The sequence below is a fragment of the Vicugna pacos genome, chromosome 2, assembly GCF_048564905.1.
Source record: "Vicugna pacos chromosome 2, VicPac4, whole genome shotgun sequence".
In the NCBI taxonomy this organism is placed as follows: Eukaryota; Metazoa; Chordata; class Mammalia; order Artiodactyla; family Camelidae; genus Vicugna; species Vicugna pacos.
The window spans coordinates 49,750,258-49,765,057 of NC_132988.1; the positions used below are offsets into that span (position 1 = coordinate 49,750,258).

General features: G+C 37.0%; 1 protein-coding gene across 14 annotated transcripts in view; it reads right to left on the reverse strand.

Moving 5' to 3' along the window:
• Nucleotides 1-14,800, reverse strand: part of BANK1 (B cell scaffold protein with ankyrin repeats 1) — a 551,109-nt gene that overhangs the window by 6,901 nt on the left and 529,408 nt on the right. For all 14 annotated transcript variants that reach the window (XM_072939857.1, XM_072939872.1, XM_072939893.1 and 11 more), the window contains 2 exons: nt 3,110-3,288; nt 436-499 (listed from right to left, as the gene is read on the reverse strand). In XM_072939857.1, coding sequence (XP_072795958.1) covers nt 436-499; nt 3,110-3,288 — 243 coding nt within the window. The remainder of the gene's footprint in view (nt 1-435; nt 500-3,109; nt 3,289-14,800) is intronic.

A 14,800-nucleotide genomic window follows, 5' to 3' on the forward strand; every position in this document is an offset into this window, starting at 1 on the left:
TGACCCATATGTGGACAGTTGTGAGAACTGACTATATTAAAGATAGTCTACCTTATTAAAAAAGTGTGACTCCTTAATAATTTAATACCCTATATAATGGCTCATACAAAAAAAAATGGAGCAAAATTATCTTATTTGTAACTTATGTAGAAACCACAGGAAAGGATAAGTAGCATTTATGGAAGGTTGATTATGGGCCAGAGAAGGTGAAAAGGATTTTATATGTTAACTTGCACAACCAATTCCAGATATATGTATCACTATTCCCGTTTTACAGACAGGGAAACTGAGTACCAAGGATGAAGACACTCTCCAGTTTAAACAGCTGGAAAGTGATGGAGTAAAACTTGAACCCAGGCCTGTTCAGCTCCACCGTCTTTGCACTTTTCACTTCACCACTCTATTATTTTTGAAAAGCGGGCAAATTTTACTTACTGTAGACATTTTCTTCTTCTGGCCTTTTCCCAATAATGCAGTCTCGTAGTTGGCGTAGTTTTTCCTTCATGAGGAGAAAACCAGGAAACAGACGTCAAGATTCACATATTTGTCACAGATCAAGATGAAAACTGTAACTACTATCACCAGTACCACCACAAGTCAGTACAAATTTGGTCCTCACAGTGCTCCAACCACCATCCTTGATACTTCACATATTTCATCTTACTTAATCCTCACGACTTCATGAAATGGTTCAAAATGTAGTCATCTCATTTTACAGATACGGAAACTGAGGCACAGAGAAACTAACCTTCCCAAATCACACGGGTAAGTGGGAGGTGGAGCTGTTGTCCCAGCCTAACGCCTGAGGCATCTACGTTGGCTATTTGGTATCCAAAAGCAGGAGGGCAACACAATGAAGGTTTGCTGGGGTATACATACAATAGGCTATTGCTCAACCAAGAGGAAGAAGGAAATCCTCTTTTGAGGCAACATGGATGGACCTTGAGGGCATTATGCAAAGTGAAATAAATCTGATGGAGAAGGACAAATGCTGTGTGGTCACACTGATATGTGAAATCTAAAAAAGCCAAATTCATAAAAACAGTAGAGTGGTGGTTGTCAGGAGCTAACGGGTGGAAGAAATGGGGAGATGTTGGTCAAAGAGTATAAACTTCCAGCTATACAATGAAAAAGTTCTGGCGACCTAATGTTCAGCATGATGATTATATTTAATGTTACTGTATTTTATATATATATTATTTACAGCAACTTGAAAGTTGCTAAGAGAGTAAATATTGTATGTTCTCACCACAAAAAATGGTAATTTTGTGACATGATGGAGGTGTTAGCTAATGCTATGGTGGTAACAGTTTTGCAGTATATCAAATCAACACATTGCACACTTTAAATTGACACACTGTTATATGTCAATTATATCTCAATAGAGCTGGGGAAAAATGGAAAAGAACTGACTGATTTCTCCTCAGTCAGAGTCACAAACTTTCGGCTCTTATGGAAAGTAGTTTTAGTGCCTGTTCTTGCATTTACAGGCTAAGTTTGTTTTGTTTTGTTTTGCATAAGTGCTAACCACATTCATTATCCCATTAACCCCATATATTAGATAAGTTACATCAGTCTTGAAGTAGTTGAGTATAGACCATCTTAAATTCTTTCTAAAACAATATTGAATATAAATACACAAATAAAATAGAAACAACCAAGGGTTTTAATAAAGCAACTAGTGAAATCATTTCCAACAAGGTACTTAAGTTGGACTACTTTAAATTGTAAACTTTATTACTGAAGGATCTAAGGAGGATGAAGTACAATTGACTTATTTCGACAAAACTTATATAACTTATTTTCTAGCATTGTTAGGAAAGTGATTTGTAGCCATTTCAGGATAAGAGGATGCTTGATGGTGACTGGCAATGGATGGATTGAGAAGCAAAGTTGTATTTGTAACCATGAACTACGATCTGCTACAGAACTCTACAGTCAGCATTCTTAGCATTTGTTTGGCCAAACAACTGCCCTTGCTTAACACTGCAAAATCTTGACGAGGTCCAGCCACCCAACCACAGTACGAGGTAACCTCAGAGACAGGCGAATTCTGACAAGGCGTGTGATCGCAGACGTATGGGGAAAACCCCTTGGCCTAAACTAGCTCCTGCCTATGTGCCATACTGCTTGGAATTTCACCATTGCAATTCATTTCTCTGCTGTTCAAAAATCTTAAGCACTATTTTCAAATAAAAATGATCCCTGAGGAAAGGTAGCATACTAAGCTATTAATGATTATTTATACTTTAGCCTAACGTAGCTAGCAAAATGTGTTTAATCAAACAGCTGCCTGAGAACTGGTTTCTAAGGTACTGCGGCTTTCTGTGATAAGAAAAAAAAACCACTGGTGAAATATTTTGGGAGTGGGAAGGTCTGCTGGAGAGAGAATACTGTCCTGCTATCCCTCACTGAGGCATGTCATGGAGTATATATTATATTCTGTTTTCATTCTCCTCTTAGAACCACCTACTCCAATCTCCTCTCAGGATGTAAATTTTGTTTATAGAAGACAAGCTTATCTCAAGTTAATACTCTTAGTATAATTTCTCTGCAAATCCTGACTGATCTATATCTTTAGCTACATATCTATCTCTATATATGCAAATCCTGAGATATCTATGTTTATATATGTATATATTTATATATATGCAAATCCTGATATACATATGTTTTCAGAGGTTAAGGGAAAGAGAAGGTAAAACTTATTAAATTTTATTTAAGACTATTAATCTGATACGATTTCAGTCATTTTCCTATTCCCTTTAAGTCTGGCTTACATAATACATTCTTCAGAATGCTAAGCACGTTAGTGTGAAGATGCTTCTCCTTAATTTCAGCAATGAGATTCATAAAGCAGTCATCTAGTAAAGACAACCGTAGAAGCTGATTGGGAATTAGCTCTGATGTACTCGGTCTCAGCGGTGAGTTCATCAATGGTTTGTAAACATGAAATCTAGATAGCGTCAAACTTTTAATGGGTAGTTTAAAACGTCTTTTTTTGTGGCTAGTTGAAAACAAAAGAACAGTTATCTGTATTTCTTCTTAAGACTAAACATTTACAAAGAGGCTAGGAGCTTGGCAAGTGAGGGATCGGAGCCAGTATTACCTGCTGAATTACTTCCAGGCCAGTCTTTCCCATCTGCCAGTGTTTAAATTTCTCCAGGGCTTCGTCGACAGAGAGTTTCCCATTCTTGACGTTCTCTTGCAGGAGGATAAGTTCTTCCTGCCCAGAAGCGAGGCAGTCACTTACGGTGGAAAAGGCTTGACTCTCCAACCGAGTTCTGTCTACAATACGAGAGGAGAGTGTTTTAACAAGAGGTCAGTCTATGACAACTAGAGAAAAAAAGCATTCTGAAAAATAAGCAGTTTGAGTTTCTTGCTCAAGCTAGTCTATGAGCAGTTACAGAATAAATCAGTGTAGAATTTTTTAAATGAGTTTCTTTCTAAGGATTGTCATGCCTCACATCTAGTGTTATAAGTGAAAAGAATGTGTCTCATGGCTAAAAATCTTAAGAGGGTGAGGAGAGGAAGAACAGTGGCAAGAGGTCTGCACCGCACTGGTGGTGGTGGGCACTGCCAATTTCACGTTCTTTTGTGAGGATTACTTTTGACTATGCGCATAAAATACGTAGCACAGGACCTGCCACATGGTAAGCTACGTGAAAGTTAATACTACTATTACTAATAAATATCTGTGGAATAAACATCTCTTTCCAGCTTCGGGAAAAGAGATCTCAAACAACATCCAGATGTCACGAGAGGTTTAGGATCATTTGAAAATTTATTCCTGAAAAATTTAAAACAAATAATTGCTGGTCATTTTGTAGGGAACTGCTTCCTTTTCAAAAGAGTTTTATTTGGGGGGCATGCCATGTATTATGTGCTCAGTACAATAAGAACATTAGATGATCCAGTGTCCCATGTGTGGCTGCTAATGAGACACCAGACACCTGCCTGAAGTAGAGTGAGAGCAAATTGCAGACCATGGGTGAATTCAGTGTTCTATTTGTTCCACATGGTGCTTAAAAACATGAAGTTGCATCCTTTTAGGGGCACTGTGTGTGCTCCAGGCTGCCCTAATCTCTGTCACTCCTTATCCTCTCTGGATGACATTACATTTGTACTACCTGCCTGGCAGCAGACTCATTAAGGTTTGTACCTTCTCATTTGCGTATTTCTATTAAGTTCAATATACTTATTGCACTATTTCAGCAGGAACTGGGTAACTCAGTGGCAGTACGTGTCTTATGCGCTATCAAATCTGAATATGCCCAGAGTCTAGAAGGAGAAAAGCACTAGAACTGCCAAGCCATAGGCAGGTGGGTACTGAGTAAGTTGGGTATGTCCCTGGAGAATTTGCTCATTACTGGGGGCTGTTTTTCAAAAAAGAAAGAGATCGACTAGATTGTATCCAGACTAGATTGACAAGCATTTGGGAAATGGGGAGGGCATTCAAATTCTATAGTAATAGAGATTTGTTGACAGTGTTAGGATTGGTTAGTCTGGAAATGCGAAGTTCAAGTACTTGATATCAGGTTTTAAGTATCTGAAGGGAATTTGAGCCTTGGAGCTGTCCTGGAATGCTCTCTCTTGTCCCTTTTAGTTTTGAGAAAGATTGAGAAAGATTCTAGCAATGAATCTTGGAACAGGGACAGAGAGAGGGTTCCTTTCTGAAAAGATACACATGGACGTAAAACTGCTCCATGGTCAATCATTCTGATTCCCACGGGGACTTTCTTGGCTTGTCTTTTCTCTTCAGAAGTCCTCTTCCCCAGAACTAACAAGATGTCAACAGATTCTATACTCCAAATCTTTTACTTCAGGGATGATGGGGCATGAAGTCCCAGGGGAACCGGAGAAGCAAAAGTCAGCCAGAGGGCTCAGTGGTTCAGCAGCCAAAAGCACGGATAACAATTGAGATCTTGCTTCTTACAGCACTTGCTTTTTACAAGCCTCCACACTCCAGTTCGTGAGATGCAGTATGCAGTAGAATTCTTCGTGTCATTCCTGCCAGTGTGGAGGTTTAGCATCGTCTTTAACAGTTTTGCCATTTAACTAGCACCTCACTTCTGTTATCCCTTTGCCTAAGTGCAAATCCATTTTTATCTCAAATACCCATGCAGCTGGATGTTCTGCTTTTATAGAAGTTATCTCAAGCAAAGTCTTCCCAGCAAATGGTACCAGCTTCAGTTTTGCTATATGTGCAGATTTAGCTGAATTAAAAAAAAATTGAGCTCTTTTAATAAAATTTATTTCAATTATCCCTTCATATTTCAAATTTTAGGTACTAAAATATAAGTAAGATGACTTTTTGAGGGGGGGAAGGGGCAGGGTTCAGTCTCGCATGGTTGTGCAGAGAGAACAAAAGAACAAAATTTAGGAGTGATAGAAGTTCTAGATAGATCAAGTGAATTGTTTACAACTGGACTAATTTTACATACATTGGATTTTTTCTTCTTTCTTTTTTACACTAAAAAGATTAGAGCAAATTATCTTGATAAATATGTATTAGGCATCACAAGTTGCAATGAAAAATGATTAGGCATTTTACCACTTTTCATCCTCAGGGCAGACTATTCAAACCAAAACATGCCACCTGTAATTTTTGGAAGACTGTGCAAAATTGCTTTATTGCTTATTTAGATTACTATTTTATGGGGGATGGAAAGGATTTTTCCTCCTCTTCAACTTTATATTTATTAATTTATTGTTGTGAGAGTTAGTATGGGTCTAACATTATTTTCATTGAAAAGAACTTGTCAGACTGCTAATTGTACAGACTGCAGACTCTTGGTCTCTTATTGTAAAAGTTTCAAAACAGAATAGTTTCTAAAATTTAGTTCTTTTGGGGTCAGTTTTTCTTTACAAGATTTTCCATTTGACCAAATGCTGGTCATATAAACATCAAGCAATCTGTGTGGTCAGTGTATGAATCTACAAATTAGGTAAGAAAGTGAATTGAGCTTTTCATTAAAATTCTTCCTGTTACTGATTAACTGGCTAGAAGAACATTTTTCCTGGAAATTTGAAAAGGCAACAACTTCACTGGCCAACAACAAGGGATTTAAAATATGAAATATTTACTTAAATATTAGGTAGTCATTAAAATAATAACTTAAAAAACAATGTGCAAGAAAGTATAGTTATTCTATAAGACCACGTACAAAAGCTGGATGTAAAATTCTATGTATAGCAAAATTTTAACCATATAAATGTTATATATATAATAAAGCATGGAGGCACATTTTTAAAGATGATGCAAACTATTGTGATGGTATCAGAAGTGATGACCTTTTTCTAATTTCCAGCTCTCTGCAATAATGCTATTTTTTTTATAATAAGAAAAGTTCTCTCACTCTGCTAATAGGTTTCTCCATGGAATACATACCATTCCAAGCGATGCCCAATATACTGTCCCATGCTATACCGTACTGTATCCTCTTACTAAATTATTTCATGAGCAGCTGGAAGGAGTAACAGGACTTAAAAAAAGTCAGTGACCAAGATTCAAATCTGAAGCTGTTTTTCTTAATCTGCATCTAGGGAACTGGCAGCAAATAAACTCAGGGCCACATAAGCAAATTCGGAGATATCTGGAGTGTTGATTTATTCGTGAGTTCCAAGTAAAGTACCTACGTCTCTTTAAGAGGGCTGCTATTGGCAGGTCCTCTCCTTGACTAAGCTTTTGTCAGACTCTTCTGGGTCCTCTTCCCAACTAGGCTCTCACTTTTTGTACTTCCGAGTGTGTCTTTGCATTGCTCAATTTTTACAAGAATTCTGCTAAGTTGGTTTAGCCAAAATTCTCCACCCTTGATATCTGATCACCCTCAATTTCTGATTGGGTTCCTTTATCTTCCATCACCCTCTAGGTGATATTGGATCATCTTGGCCTGTCTTGAGCAAGAATCCTGTTAGGTCAATTGTACCCCTGGTGTTTTCTCTTAGTAATTTTCCATTCACTCCTCACCCCTCCTACACACTCTGCTCGCTCTTTTCCTTGCTGTATTCAGGGCTGAGACCAACCTCTCCCCGCTACTGCAAAACTCCACTGCAGTAGTCCCCAGAGAGCTATATCCAGACCCCCCTGAGTAAAGTTGTCCTTACTATTTTAACAAATGTCCTAATAATATTTTCATTAACAATGAATTCTTTGCCATCTCACTTTAATTGCAGATGTAGAACATGACTTCCCCCTACATCATTTGGAAAATACAGAAGAGTACTAACCAACAAAACAGCTATCACTCTATATTATAATCTTCAGAAATGTGGGGTGTTAACATTCTGATGTTTCTCCTTTTTTAAGTTTCTTTCTTTCCTTTTTTTTTTTTTGAGCTAGGTTTATACTGATAAGTTTCCTGCCCTTTTCTCTTACTCATATGCCATTAAATATTCTTTGAAACATGAGTTTTGGTGGCTGCATTATATTCTAAAGTTTGTATATTCAATAAAATGTTTACCTGCTATCCTACTGTTGGCTATTTTTTTATTGTTTCTAATTTTTCCCCACAATTATATATCACCAGTGCTTTAAAGTCTTTAATGCAAATCACTGGCTGCATTGCTGTTTCTTTTCTTCGGTTAGACTCATAAAAGTCTAATTTTTGAGTAAGAGCATTTTTAAAGCTGTTGATACTCAGTGCCCAACTCATTTCCTGGAAGTGTGCTGTTAAACACACTCTCTCCAGCTGGATGTGGGAGCGTATGTCTCAACGCACTTTTGATAATATTTTGCATTATTCAAGTAAAAAAAGGCACAGAAGCTTCAATAACTTTACAGCTAATTACAGTGACCTTCTTTCCCTGCTAGTGCTTCTCATGCCAGTGTGATGCTAAGCACCGCAGCTTTAAGCACCGCATAAGTGATGGATCTTAATAACACACATGGCAAGTGGTGCTGCCTTAATCTTTTTATTTTCCTAACAGGTTGCCTCATTTCTGCTCTTCTTACTTATTTATCATCTTTATGAGTTCAGAAGCATTCTTCCAAACTGTTGTCTCTCTCTCCAAAGGGGAAAAGAAGTCCTTTCAAAGTGATTGGGATTTCTTTTAAAAATCTGTAAATTATTTAAAGACGCATTTAGTCTATTTAATCTGCCCATGCGAGAAAATGGTATGCCTCTCTCTTTTTAATAGAAACTCTTGGTTTTCAACATATAGTGAATAAGCTTTTTTCTTTTATGATGTCTCCAAACTAGCATTGCTGGTATGTAAAAAGAGAAAATTATTTCTGAATTATATCAAGCTGTTTTAAATAATTTTAAGAGTCTTATAGTTGATTCTATAATGGTCTGTAGGCATGTACACATATCATCTAAAAAATAATGGAAAAGCATTTTCTCTTTCCAAATAGTTACACTTTTTATTTTAGACTCATGTTATTCCAGTTGTTAGAATCTTCTAGAATAAGCCTCCTTATCTTGTTTCTAGCATTAAGGAGCTCTGTTCTTGAGCTAGTAAGACATTCCTGATCATGCTGAGAAATCATCCTCTTTCTTATTTTATAAGATTTTTGAAAATTGTGAATAGTTGAACAATAATGATTTACATCTGTTTCATCATTAACTGAGATTTGCATGCATTTTCTTCTTAATGAAATAACTAGCACATTACACTAATATTTCACCACGTGAGATGGTTCTGTAATACAAAAATTCTCCTTTACTTAAGTTTTCAATAACTCAGTGGTGAAACTTGTCCTAGGTTATCTTTTGAGTTAAAAAAAATCTGCAAAACTCCATAGCGATTAATCTAGTACTTAAAAAATTCTCTCATCACCTGACATAGTTTTTTAATAAGCTGACTTTGTTTTATTAATACACTTTATTATTTAGAGCAGTTTTATGTTCATAGTCAAAATGAGCAGAAGTACAAAGGTCTCCCATATACCCCAGTCTCCACATGTGCATCGCTTCCCACATTATCAACGTCGCCTACCGGAGGGGCACACGTGTTACAACTGAAGAGCCTACGCTGACATGTCATTATGACCTGACATAACTTTGTTAACTAGTATTTCTCTTTGAAAAGCCATACATTTTCAAGCACAAACAATTCCTCTGATTCTATGTACTGACATCTTCTCATGACTGATTTTCTCATTGGTGGTGTCTTGATTAGATTTGCCAGAGGATTTGCTAATTTACTCTTTTTAAAAGTAAACTTTTAGATTTAGTCAACAGTCCTTGTGGTTTCACATCTGTGAATTCTTTAAATTCTACCATTTATTTCATTAGTTTTTATTGCATTTTTTTTCACTAGTGTTCAGTTTCTTTGTTTTCCTTTTCTTGTTTAATAACTAAAGCTTTACAAAGAATATTTGGATAATGCAAATAATTCTTCCAAATTGTCTTTTGTAGATTTACATTTTCATGATTAAATTTTGCCTGACATGAAAAAGAAAATAACTAAAGCTTTAAGGCCATGATGTTTCCTCTGCTTATAGTTTGCTTTCTAAGCATTCAATTGTGTTTTTAATTTTCTCTTTGCCTTCAGAAGTTTTCTAGAATTTCTCCAGTTGTTTTCCATTTCTGCTATTAATTCTTTAAAAAGTATACTGAGATCAGAAAGTTGGTTGAGTAGGTCATATTTTTATTAAATTTTTAAAAAGTGAGACAGCCTATTATCAATTAAGGATCTTGAAAGGTGTATAGTCTATTAAGTACAAACTTACATTATCTTAAATTTTTTTTGCATTTTTACTATTTTATCAAAGATTCAAAGTATTTATGACCTCTCACTATTACCGTGGTTTTTGTCAGATTCTTTTATTCTACCATATTTTATTTAAATATTTTAATGTTTTAGTATTTGCCACATAAAAGAGCATGAACAACATGTTTTATCTGGATTTTAGAATTTAAATAAATAAATACATTTTCTTTTCTAACGCTTTTTTCTTGAATTCTTTTTTTCTAAAATTAAGGTTGAGAACAACTCCTTCATGTCTATTGCTTTCAGCATTCATTACTGACCATACATTTTTAACTTTTCTTTAGTATTTTTTGTATTATATCTTTTAAAAGCAGAATATAGTTTGATTTTTGTCTTTTATCCAAATCTGAATCTGCATCTTTTATAAAAGAAAATGTGTAAGGTGGTATTTGGAACCAGGCGAGCATGGGTACAAATCTCAGCTCTCTCACCCAGCCTTTGTAAACTTCAATTTGTCTACAAAATGCAGATAAATAACACCTTTATTACAGGGTTGTTGCCAGGGTTGAAGGAGCTTATATGTGTGACATGCTTTGTAACCATCCAGGCTTGTGCAAAAGCCCAGGGCGTCATAGAAATTGTTGTTGTAATTGCTGTTATAATGACTACTTGGAAGGACAGGACAGCAGGAAACTTAGACTTCAGAGTCAAACAGCATTAAGTTTAAATTTTATCTCTACCTCTTAGTTTTGTGGCCTTGATTAGAGATAACGAATCCATCTTCAAAGGGAAAATAATACCTGTCTCATAAGACAGCTGTGAGGACTTGCTGTGGTGTATGAATGCTGCACACGGCCCTCAGTGACTGCTCCTGCTCTGTGAGGCTGTTTCACTGACATAACCGTTGTTCTATACAAAATCTTACTCTTTGTTTTGCTTTTTCTTTTAGTTTCCATCTTTCAGTACAAAGGTGGGATAAAGATAGACTATACACAATTTACCTTAATCTAATAAATGAAAGTTCAAAATATCTCATACTTCTTTACAGTTATTTTCTAAAAAGTTAAAATACTTACAAAAAGCTTCAGATTTAAACAATTGCAAATCATTACTTGGAATGTTCTTACTTTGTGTATGTGAGTGTGAGCATGTGTGCGCGTACATACGTGTGCGTATTTTCCCTTATCTCCATACTGATAACGTAGTGCTTCTTGGGAAGACATATGACAACCTTACTCATTAAATAAACGATTTACGGAAGCATAATTATCCTGAGTCTTCATGATGAAATTATCTTTCCTTTCCCTTCACGTGGTTTTTGAAGTTTTCAGATTATTTATTTGTTCTCTTCTTCAACCTCCTTGAGAGAAAACACATCTATGGAATCACGGTCAACAAGAGATTTGGTGTTTATTTATCCTTTGCTTCTATTTCTTGTGTTCAGATCAAATTTTGTTCTGTGCTCAAGGACTGTAGACGACTCTGATAGGTGTAATTCACAACTCAAGATCGCAGGGCTTAGCAGGCTTTGTCTAAGGCAGCTTTGCCACATATAGACGGAACATGATTCTTTGGCACTGTGTACTGAGAGGCTGCAAGCGACTGACTCCCTGAATAAACACTAATTCTTCCTGCCCAAGCCATCTTTCCATCCCAGAGCTTTACTGGAGGGTCTCAGGAGGCTTTCTACTGGAACTACTTTTTCTGCATGTGTATATAAAGACCAGAGCTGAATTGGGGAAACCTTAAAAAAAAATTAGCATTTGTATAGTAGAGTGATAGCTGGGGGTCAGCGGGCGGACTACTGATTTTATTTGTTTTAATCCCCTTTCTTTAATCTTAGAATTAATTGGAATTAGTCTCATATTCTAGCTAGTATCAGCTCCAATCTTTGTTTCTACTATTATTACGAATTACATCTTTTTGATGCCTTTCTTTCACAAGCATTTCTGAGAGGTCACTGTGGGCTGTTGACACATCCCAATTTTAGACAAGAACGCAGCTATTCCACAAATTTTTCCAGGTATGACTAGAACGGAAAAAAAAAAAAACCCAAAGAACCCTCCCGTGAATAATATGACAAATGGAAACGTAAGTTATACTGAAAAAGAGATCTGAAGCCATTATTCTTTTCTGGGATACAAATAACCACATTTCGATAATTTCCCCTCTTTTCTTTTTAATATATCCAGTACTGGCAAAAACATCTGATAAAAATACCTCAGGGACCAGCATTCTCTTTTCCCCACATAAGGGTAGTACCATCTGCTTTTCCCCAGGTCTCCTACTTAGAGAAAACTCTATTATTTAACATTCATCAAACTGCTGCAGTACTGGGCATTTAGAGAGCTTGTACAAGATACGTTCCCTGACTGTATCTTTCCCAAGAGCACGCACACCCCCTGGAAAGACCAGCCAATAACGACTTTGCAGTCTGCAGTGGAGAACTAGTGGGCAGAGACTATACCAGAGGTTGCAAACTCGTAAGCCAACAAGGGCCAGACAGATAGAGTTATTGAGCAGAGAAGACTTAGTGCCTGCTTATTAAACACATCTGAATAGTCTTCATTATCAAAAATAAATATTTCCTATTTGTGTTTTTATAGATAGCATGATTCTCTTGGTATCTCTTTTATTTTCCCACTTCTGATAGAATTATAAGTTTAGAGAAATGTGTCTCAAATATAAGAAAACAACATGGAAAGGATGGTAACAAATGATAACAGCAAAAGTCATCTGTAGCAAATGATTCAATAATATAATCGGGTGTGATCGAGGATTTGAATTTTTACATGAGACATGGATTTTAGCATGCTGGAAACATAGCAAAAAATTGAAATTATACTGTGCACATGATATCATATTTAGAGGCCAGATATGACCACAAGATAGCCTTTGAAACAGTTTCGTTTGGTTACATTGTGTGTGTGTGTGTGTGTGTGTGTGTGTGTGTGTGTTGGTTTGAGATTTATTATTCTTAGAGCTCATTACTATTCTCACACATCACACTTGTAGCCCACGTCTACAGTAGGACTTAGGCGACCAAATTCTAGAATTTCTACAAACACTTCTTATGCTCACGTAGGAAGGAGAGTCACTGGTACAGGCAGCTGGTTAGGGTGGTCGTACTCGTCTCACCTCCCACCTAACTCTACCCTGCAAGGAAATGGTTTGCCTCATAAGTGTGGCAGCAACAACGCATGCTCGGGGCACTACTTAACGGTGTGGCTGAGCACACCTGTGGCTGTGACTCATGCTCACAGGGAGGCAGGCAAGAAGGTAAGGAGCCTAAACCTCTTCAGTTGCCATGTATCATATCTGAGATAAGACTGTGTTAATTAATAAAACAGAGATGATTCCAATGACGGTAGAAAGACCCCCTTAGTATGGCCCCCCAAAAGATATAACAGAGGGAAAAAAAGCTGTAACAGGTCCAGGAGATGTGAACAATCTTGACCCTAGACTACTATAAGATTTTGTGAGGCAGGAGAATTAACCGGATTTTTACATGTCCTTGAAGCCCTGACATTCCTCCATTACCCTTTGACCTGGTCATGTTCGCCTAATTACTAGCTATATTTTATAGAAACTGTATTATTTGGCAAGGGCCTAATGAATGCAAGCATTCTAGTCACTGGAAAGGAACCCTGCTACAGTGTAGATTTAATAGATTGGAATTGGGGGTTATAAATCAGTCCTCTGTGAGCTTGGTTAACAGGACTCAGACTATAAGACTCTGATTGACTCCAAACCCACTGACAAAATTCAGTTCTCTGGTTTGCAGATTTGAAGACCAAACCCTTGACTGCTCCGTGAGACACAGTTTTGGGAAGTGGGTGGAGGTGTGGTGGCAGCATATTCTGGGGACACCACTCTGGCACTGATTTAAAAATTTTTCTAATTTTAAAACCAACTTGGAAAAACTGATTTTAAAAACTACATTTTGATGGAAACTTTTATCTATGATCCAAAGTCCTCAGCATTTTTCTTAGATTTTTTCAAGATGTGAAAATTGAATTGAAGAAATCTGTCGAGTTTCCATGGAAATGGTGCCAATTAATGCTTTTCTGTTCCTCAGGAAAATTCCTTGACTTAGCAATAATGTAACTTCCTGGCAGTCCCTCGTTAGTCTTCAACACGGGGCATCTGAAAAGCCTATACTTTCCGTGGGAAAACAGTTGGCTCTCATTGTGCCTTTCCCTTCCAGGGTCGAGTGAAATAATTGAGTAATTTCTTTAGCCTTTAGAGAACCTGTCTAATCCCTTTAAAAAATCTTAACTCCGACAAATACTTCATAAAAGGGCCCTTTCTGTTCTTTACCAAATAACGAGATTAGCATTGGCGAAGCGCGTACCGCGCACGTATTGCTCTTCCTGTTACGCCGTGAAATCGCACGGTATTTGAAGAGCATTCGTTAATTTAGGGATGAGCGGTTTTGATTGCCTAGAATGTCCCACGGTCTGTAAGGCCACGCGTGTCTAGAAAGGTTTTGAGGAAAATGGCTAGCGTGAGTCCACTGCGTACTTAATTCTTCAATTTCACAGTCTCCCCAGTTATTCTTGATTCCTTCTCCTATGCTGGATTCTGATTCTCCTGCAGGCTGCAGTCACCAGGGAGGTTTTTTTGTTCTAAACGTGTCATAAGATTGAATATTCCTCCAGTCCTTGCAAACAGAACAAGATTTGTTTCCATTTTGCTTAAATATTGGTTAAAGGAATCCTGTGGAACTGCTCTAAAGTGACTAATCAAAGCTATCACCAATAAATGGATTTAAAACATCTAAAGAGAGAAAAAGTCACACAAGAATATTTGATTAAAATTTTCAGTATCCTAACCCCTAAGAATTAAACAAATTTGGTCATCACTGATCTTGATGAAGCAAATTAAGTTCACAAGATATGGACAAATATTAAACCAGTAAAGTACAATTTAGGTTCTTGTTTCTTTCGCCATTCTCTCCTCTCCCTTTTTTCTGAGTACAGAAGGGAATATTTTTTTTTCTATGCATATGATAGAATGATAATCGGTCCCTTCCAGCTTCAAGTGCATTAGCAGCCTTTCCCTCGATGGCATGCTGGGGGACACCCTGAGGATGGTGGGTAAGGGCAGGCATTCCGAGGATCCCTTCCTTACACTTGCTACT